General features: G+C 29.0%; 1 protein-coding gene across 1 annotated transcript; it reads left to right on the forward strand.

The window, feature by feature from the left end:
* Window positions 1–379: 379 nt before the first annotated feature.
* On the forward strand, window positions 380–3,572 carry LOC102583158 (agamous-like MADS-box protein AGL104). The gene is made up of 10 exons (XM_015302806.1): window positions 380–564; window positions 1,108–1,161; window positions 1,363–1,378; window positions 1,489–1,550; window positions 1,670–1,762; window positions 1,850–1,949; window positions 2,300–2,356; window positions 2,479–2,636; window positions 3,170–3,354; window positions 3,478–3,572. The coding sequence occupies exons 1-10, from the start codon at window positions 380–382 to the stop codon at window positions 3,570–3,572; spliced, it is 1,005 nt and encodes a 334-aa protein (XP_015158292.1).
* The last annotated feature ends 5,292 nt before the right edge of the window (window positions 3,573–8,864 follow it).

Genomic DNA, 8,864 nt, shown 5'->3' on the forward strand with positions numbered 1-8,864 from the left:
CTTTGTTACAATAAAATTAAACTAGACCGCCATTCATCACTTTTCTCGATGTTCAATATCGACATTAAAACTCCAATTAAATTCAAATCGCGTAATATACGTCATCCATCTCTTATATTTCTGCGGCCAAAGTTTTATGGCGTCATATGGCCTAATAACTCCGAATCTAGTTGTTCATTTTCCTTCCTTTCTACCTTTCTCCTTCCTCATTATTTCCCTTCTTTACTTAATTTCCCCAACCCCCACCATCTCTTTTAGTACTATTTTCTTTTTCTTCACAAAATAAGTGAAATAAATATCTTGTCAATTCATAGGAGTACAAAATTATTCTATATTTAGCATCCTTATTATATCAAAAAGGGTAAAGAATAGTTGAGTGATGGGGAGAGTAAAGCTTCAAATCAAGAAAATAGAGAATACAACAAATAGGCAAGTCACTTTCTCCAAAAGAAGAAATGGTCTTATCAAGAAAGCTTATGAACTTTCTGTACTTTGTGATGTTGATGTTGCTCTCATCATGTTCTCTCCTTCTGGTCGAGTTAGTACTTTCTCCGGAAATAAAAGGTGTTATTTTTTAAATATTTTGTTCTACTTAATTCTCAAAAATCTTAGTAGCTTAGTTAATTCGTTGACTAACATCTTGTAATTTCCTCTTTTATTTCTCCATTTTTTTGTTTTAAGAAAAGATTAACTTAGTAGCTCAATTAATTAGTTATCTGAACGGTTTACTTTGTAATTCTCTCCTTCTGGTTGAGTTATACTTTCTCTAGAAATAAAAGATGCTATTTTAAAAAAAAAAATAACATTTCCTTCTACTTAATTCTCAAGAATTAATTTTTTCGAAAATTTTAATAGCTTAACTGATCAATTATTTAGATTTTTATCTTATTGATTGTGAGAGTCTAATTTCTAGCTCCAATTTAAAAACATGAAAGGACCAATTTAATAATACGATTGATTGGTTATTTGAACGTCCATTTTGTAATTCTCTCCTTTATTTTTCCTATCCCTTTCCAACCTAGATGAATTTTTAAAAAAAAGGATCAATTTCTCCAGTTGATCAAATTATTTATTTCTATAATTGGAGTTTTAATTTTTTTGCAACAGCATTGAAGATATTATGGCACGTTATGTGAATCTTCCGGAGCATGATCGAGGACGGTAATTTTATTAATATTATATTCAAAATTTAGTGATTCGATTCTCAAGTCTATATCATCACTTCTAAGTATACTAGTTGTTGTTTATACATAGAAAATTATTTTATTTGATTTTTCTTTTCTTGAACTCATATTGATAAGTTTTGCTTTTTTTGTTTTTGTTTGTTTTGATCCTTGTTTGTACGTGCTTTCTGTTGTAAAGGCTACACAACCAAGAGGTACAAATTGTTGGTTTTGCCTTTGTTTGTTTGTTTCTTTCTTTTTCTATTTTTTTCATTTAAATGAATTAATTAAGTCTTCTTCTTCTTTTTTTGGATGAATTTTGCAGCATCTCCAAAGGGCTATTGCTAAGCTAAAATGTGAAGCAGATCGAACTTATCAAGCACCAAGGTTTTTATTAACCTTCAATATATACATCTCTAACTTGTTTACTATGAAATTTATGCAATTTTTTTTAAAATTAGCTTCTAATTTTTAAATGATAATTTTCTTCTTAATTATATGTGAAGTAGCCCATCGAGTGTTGATTCCCACATAGAGGAATTTCAACAAGAAATTATTAGATACAAAACTCAAGTAGAAGACATGGAAAGGCGTCTAAGGTAAATGTCTCATAACTATAAATTTCTCTTTAAGTTATATATGCTGACAGTGCGATATGTAAGAATAATTTATGTATTATTTTACAGAATGTATGAAGGCGATTTTTGTGAAATTACCACAGTATGTGAGGCACAATATAGGGAAGAAATACTCCAAGAGACACTAAAACAAGTTCAAGCTCGCAAAGTAAGTTATCAAGTCAATTACTCCCGCTCTCTCAATTTATGTGAAACACTCTGCTTCTTAGTATATCTCGACAAAAAAATCATCTTTTTTTTATATTTAACAATAATTTAACTTTATAACTCTCATTTTACCTTTATTGGATATATATAATCACACAAATGTCGGAGGCTTGTTTTATACTATAAGTTGCACAAGTCTTTTTTTAACTCCGTATCGAATCAAATAGTATCACATAAATTTTGAACAGAGGGAGTATTTGATATGATCATCATAAATCTGTTCTGAATTTACATTATTATAAGCCATTTAATTTGAACTCACTTCTAATTTGGATGTAATGATCAATTCAGCAAGTATTGGAGGAAAATTATCATTCTCCCCAAACACAAAACACTACACAGCCACAGGTCAGTTTAATTCATTGTAACTTTGTGATCTTGTTCAATTACAAATAATTTTGATACATTTGAACCCAAATAATTTCTCTGTTTTTTTTGTTTGTTTGTGTGGGGGGTGGGGTAAATTTTAGATGGATTTTTCAGGACAGAATGTGAACATGGTGAATAATGTGGCAACAAGTGATGCAATTGCAAATAGTACATTCATGGATTGGGTTCCACACTCACACAGAGATCCTCATGTCCAAATTCTCAATTTTCTTGATTCCAACGGCCTTCTTCCCTTCAGGTACTTTTCATCTCTCGCTACTAAAAAATCACTATTTCCCACTCAAAAATGTTCAGTACTATTTTGATTGAATCGATTGGAAAAGAAAAAACTAGTAATGTTTCCATATGGAAAATCAGAAAATTCTCTGTCATGTATTTTTTCGGTGAGTTGGTTTGATAAAAAATGAGGGGAAAAATTATAATTTGTAGTATAAATTTTTCACTAATTTGCGATGGGGGAAATCTTTGTTTCTAGTAGTATCTAAGATGCTAAAAAAATGTGCATTGTTATATTTAAAACAGTCATAGTACTTATCTTTCTTAGATTCCTATTATTTATGTCTATACATAGAAGGACAAAAGGACATCAATTACCTTTAAAGAAGCAAAAAATAAATATATAGTTAATGACCACCAAAGGGTGTGGTGAACGGATATGATCGATCTTTCATTTTTAATCAGAGTTCTCAGTTCGAGCCCTGAGAAAGTGATCCAATGAGTAACAAATTCCTCCCATTTTTGTTAATAAATTAAGAATTTGGTTATGTGCAGAGATGAAGCTGATCAACACATGTTACCACCATCTTTAAATCAACTTCACACTGTGAATGTCCCTGCTGCAACAGATTATTTGAGTTCAAATAATCGATTTGATCAAAATGATCCGCCTCGTCCGTCATCGTTCGATGGCATAATTGATGTCAATAACGCTCCGTGGCCACCGTTATATCCAGAAGGTATCAATATCTTTTACTCTATACATTCTTGATAATCCGTCTCTAAATAGGATTGACAATGGATTTTACTGTTTAACTGCAAAATTTATCTGTCGTTAATTCTTATTGTTTCAATTATAACAGGGGATGATCCATTTCCAGTGTCACAACCCAGAGAACGAGCACTTCTTGAACTCTTCTTGTCTCAACTCACTCCAGTGAACCAAGATCACATATGAGGATCATTTTATTGTTGTGTTGTACTTAGAATTTGATATGGCTGATTTCTAAATACTAGATTAGAAAGTTTATTAGCATTTTACGATATAAGTTGTTCCAAAAATCGCCAAGATTAAGTGAAACTAGTCAATAAATATAGTGTTCTTGTTACGCCCCACTCCCCAATAATGAATTACAGTGAACAAGCTAATTTTGTTGTAATATTCCAGCATTGGCTTCCAAAAGTCATCATTTTGTGAAGCTTGCTTAAGATGTCGTTGAGATTTTACGATAATAACAATATATTTAGTGTAGCTTTATAACTTATAGTACCCCATGGATTCATGAATTAGATATTTTTATACACATATTTTATAGAATTATATGATATTCAATTGTTGGCACACATACCTTAGAAAGAATAAATGATACACTTGATTAAATAATATGTTATTTACTTAAAGGATAGGCCATAACCCATAAGGTATCTATCAATTCCCACTTAGATTTTTTTTTCCCTTCATTTTTGGTGGTGCATCACCATAATGTAAAAATCTTAGATCCGTCTATGATGATTATAAATGATTGTTCAACTCCTTCCATACAGAATGCTCTCATTTACTCCTGTCAAATTTAGTGACGACTCTTCTCTTTTTTACTTTTCTAAAAATTTACATGTTAAATTCCGCTTTTGCAAAATAATGAGGCACAACATTTCCCTTTCAACTTTTAAAGTATTTATCTCAATTTTCAACAATATAATTTTGTCTAATATTTTATAACTTTAAATTAAACTACGATATTTCATATTTGTTAATGATTTTTTTACTACAAGAATCAAAGTAGTGTATCAACACAAAAGGCAAACATTTTGATAACTTGAAAGCATGTTTGTCAATATAAATAAATCTTACAGAAGTGGAACTATAATTTAAATTTATAAAATTCTTAGTTAAAGTTTATTATTTTATTTAAGAGTTTAATCAATATACACCGACTGTGTAAATTCATTTTTACACGATCAGATACTTTAAAGCTTGTTGTAAGTCAAATTCTCGAGTATTTTTATTTTATTAGCAAATAAATTATTAATTAAAAAAAAGTAAAATAAGGTAACATGGGAATTTTGACCGAAATAAGACATTATTTAAATCAATTCATCAAAATAATATATTTTTTTAATTTTTTTACAAAACTAGGATAAACGTATTAGGTATTATTTTATTCAAAAAAGGAGAGGACTGACAGAGTAATTACAGACTTAAAATGTTATTATCGGTAACGTTTTAAGCCGAAAATATTACTATTGATAGCGTTTTAATGTCAATAACTTTTTAAGCTTACAAATTAACCCATTTATGTCAACCTATGTTATTTCAATCCTTTATGTTAAGAAATTGAATCCGTTTTATGTAAAAATTTATCTTGTGTTAGAACATCAAGATGTGGCTGAAAATATATTCAAAGAAAAAACAAGAATTGTTATATGTAATACACTCTAGCACCCTAGCTTTATTGCATATACTATATGCATTCGTGCATTTGCATTGTCTTTTATATTTGATAGTATGAGTAAGTGATATAACACCAATATATTCAATAATATGGTGCTAATATTATAGAGGTTTTAGGGTGGGTAAGATACCTCTCTTTATGTAAGTGATTATAATTGAGAAAGGTAATAGGATCCATGTATAGTTAATATATGTGGTTGAAATTTCGTTCATAGTTGAAAAGGATACTTATACTTTATCCTATTTTTTTTAGATATTTATCTTTGTCATTCAACTTACATATTTGCCTTTAATTTTTAAGTCTCATATTTCCACTCTTATTATCAATGGGTTGAGTTTGATTTTTTTTGGTAACTAAAAGATTTAGAGAAATGTACAGCTCAAAGAAAAGGAACAAAACAACAAACTCTAACTGGGAAGGACATATTGCTCCTAGCCCAGAAGTATTGCAATATGTATAAATATGCATCTTCGGCGGTATTGCTTAGCCTTGAGAATTTGCTGGATCATCCAGGAAGCATTCTTAGCGCTACGCTTCCATCCTTTATATAATAGGCATGAGTCCATAATTTATCCTTTTTCGTTGCCAGGTCCCATAATAATTTGCATGCTGCTGCCTTATTCCAATGCGCAATGCTAATGATATTGAGTCCCCCAGCTATGCCAGGACTACCTTTAACCTTGAAAAAATTGATTAAACCTTTTGAGGTTGTTCGGTACGCAGACTAAATTATGCCGCTTTATAGACTGGGGGCTTGTCTTTTCCCATAACTCTATTTACTGGAACAAAAGAAGAATGGGAGATTAACATATTGTCTTCTGGAGACAAGTTTTCCAGCTGAAATCACTTAGACATGTTAATATGGGTGTGAAGGATGAGATCATTCATTATTTTCTATCGAATTGTCCATGCCTCGAGCAAGTCTGTGTTTCAGGTTCCAAATGTTTACAGAGTTTTAGAGTTCCTGGTTCACTCCCGAGTTTGAAGTAATGGAAATATCACGGTGTAACAAATGCTAGAAGTTGATGCTTCAAATCTAGAGACTTTTACATACATTGGACCTGATATACTTGTGCCTTTTCAGAATGTTCCCCAGTTATCTCAGCTAACACTCAGAGATTATTATTGTTATTTTTTTATTTTTAAAGCTGACGAGCACACAAGCTATTCCTCTAAGCTGAGGAAACTTAAGCTAATATTGCCTCCTCACGTAGTAATTCGTAAATCACTTTGACAATCACTCCTTTAGCATTTCAGTTTTGTGATATTGACGCAGATATCATAAATTTCTTGGTCCAGGCAGTGGGAAAAAGTAATTAATTAATTAATGATATAGGTATTTTACCAAACTATCCTCTTTTTAAATGATGTTTTGCAAGTGAATTGGAAAATAAATATTTAATGTTATGGGTAAAACATGATTTTTTATTTTGTTTTTATCTTTTCTTGATATGTAAAAAATGATAAATAAAAATAAAAATCTATTTTAGGAATAAGCGACAAGTAAAGTGAATGGAGGGAGTATTTGACATTTTCTTTTGAAATTATATCAAACATAAAACTTTATGTTTGTTATGACTATTAATTTGTATATTTCGATATACATATACATAAAAAATTTGTATTTGGGTCTATTGGTATATTTCGGTATACAAATGGGTCCTGCATTTGTATATTTCGGTATACAATGGGTCCTGCATTTATATATTTTGGTATACAAATGGATCCTGCATTTGTATATTTCGGTATACAAATAGTCATGCATTTGTATGTCTCGGTCTATTTGTATATTTCGGTACACAAATGGGTCTTGCATTTCTATATTTCGGTCTATTTGTTTATTTCAGTATACAAATGGGATGACAAAAAACATGAAATATTTGCTATGAATTACAAATAAAAAAAAATATGGCTATAACATTTAATTTAAATTAATAATTTATTATTTCATACAATTTTCCTATTAAAAAATGAAATTAGCGCGCCTCCAAGAACGCGCGCGGTATTTTGTTTTAGATTGTTAATAGCATTGGTCCCTTAATTACGGGCGAATTCTATTTTACTCCTCCAATTGAGTAGTATATTTATTTTTAATTAATTAAAATATGTATTTCTTTTTATCTCTTTACTTGTGGATATTCTGAAATTTATCAAAATTATTAGATGTAATATAGTTCTAAAAACAGTTCAATATTACATGTATATTTTTTATATTGTCAAATCTTTTTATAACGCTATTGATTTATTTAAACTATTTTTAATTGCAATAACAAAATGTTATTATAGAAAAAACATATAATATACCATAAAAAATCAGTTTCACAATTAGTTATTTTTTTAAGCTTTATAGTGAAATATTGTTACAAATATCAGTAAAGCTAGCGTACCAAAAAGGGTTAGTCCAAACACTCTTTGGTAAAACTATTATACTGTGTATGCAAAATTATATTGAATATATATTAAATATTGAATTTTATTGATATCTTTGAGTGTTTATTTCTTTATTTTGAATTTTCTTAATAAAAATCCCCAGTCTACTACTAAGTACAAAGAATAATTGTGATAAAGAGATCTAAGTATAATAAAAACATATACGGTAAAAGAACCAAACTCACATTATTTTATCAACTAAAGATTAAAGGAAAAAAGGAAAATATATCCTTCAATTTTGTGGTTTAGAAATTGGTATACATTTATCAAAATAATAATGCATATATACCATTTGCTAACAAACATATATTTACTAATTTATAAAATCCCAAAATTAATTCTTAATTTAAAAATGTCACGTGTCTTTAAAAAATTAGCTCATGTTTTTTTAACCCTCTTTGAACCCAATCCGAAAAACAACAATTCAATCATCTTTTACTCAATCATAAAATGAGTTTGAGTCGAATTTGAATAAAACAAAAAAATTCTTTAGTTGAGTGGATATGGAGAGCTAAAAAAAGTGAGGTAATTTATTAAAATCACGTGACACAAATCAATTTTAAGATTCTTTAAAGTTAATTTCATAATAAAATAGATTATATGCTCTATTTATTAGACGACAAATATATATATATATATATATATACTCCTTTTGTCCATAATTACTTGTCCACTTTTGAATTAACACACCTATTAAGAAAATAATAATTGATATAATGAGTTTATCATTTTACCCCTATTAATTATGAAATGGATGAATTAAAAAAACTTAAGATTTTCAAAAAGTTTTACATTTTTCAAAGTAATAAATTGAGGGTATAATAGAGAATTTTTTTTTTGTCCTTTCTCGATTTGTCAAAATGAACAAGTAATTATAGACAACTAAAAAAGAAAAAATGGACAAATAATTAGGGAGAGAGGGAGGGTGTGTGTGTGTATATATATATATATATATATATATATTACAATAATGATTTCGTTCTAAATTTCAAAGTTGGATATATATTTACCCCTTCTCCTTTGAATTTATCAATAAATAAACCTCGACGATGCAATTAATTAGAGTTATTTATTTTTTTATTTTTTATCTGATATTCGATACCCACATTGAAGCTGTCAAATTAAATTTAAATTTATGCAGAAAGATTTCATATTGCGGAATGAACACTTTCAAACAAAGACCACTCGATACCGAAGTCGAAACCAAGTCCGTGAATATATATATATATATATAAGAGTCAGGGAGCGGGTGGGAGGGAGGGAAAAATGAAAATTAGCCAAATTTTACCAACTTCGAATTTCAAAACAGTTTGGCCCCCCAAAAGCTGAAACAACTCTGTATTTAACCAAAAAAGGAACACTTTGCT

This window comes from Solanum tuberosum, unplaced genomic scaffold (assembly GCF_000226075.1).
Source record: "Solanum tuberosum cultivar DM 1-3 516 R44 unplaced genomic scaffold, SolTub_3.0 scf00381, whole genome shotgun sequence".
Classification (NCBI taxonomy): Eukaryota; Viridiplantae; Streptophyta; class Magnoliopsida; order Solanales; family Solanaceae; genus Solanum; species Solanum tuberosum.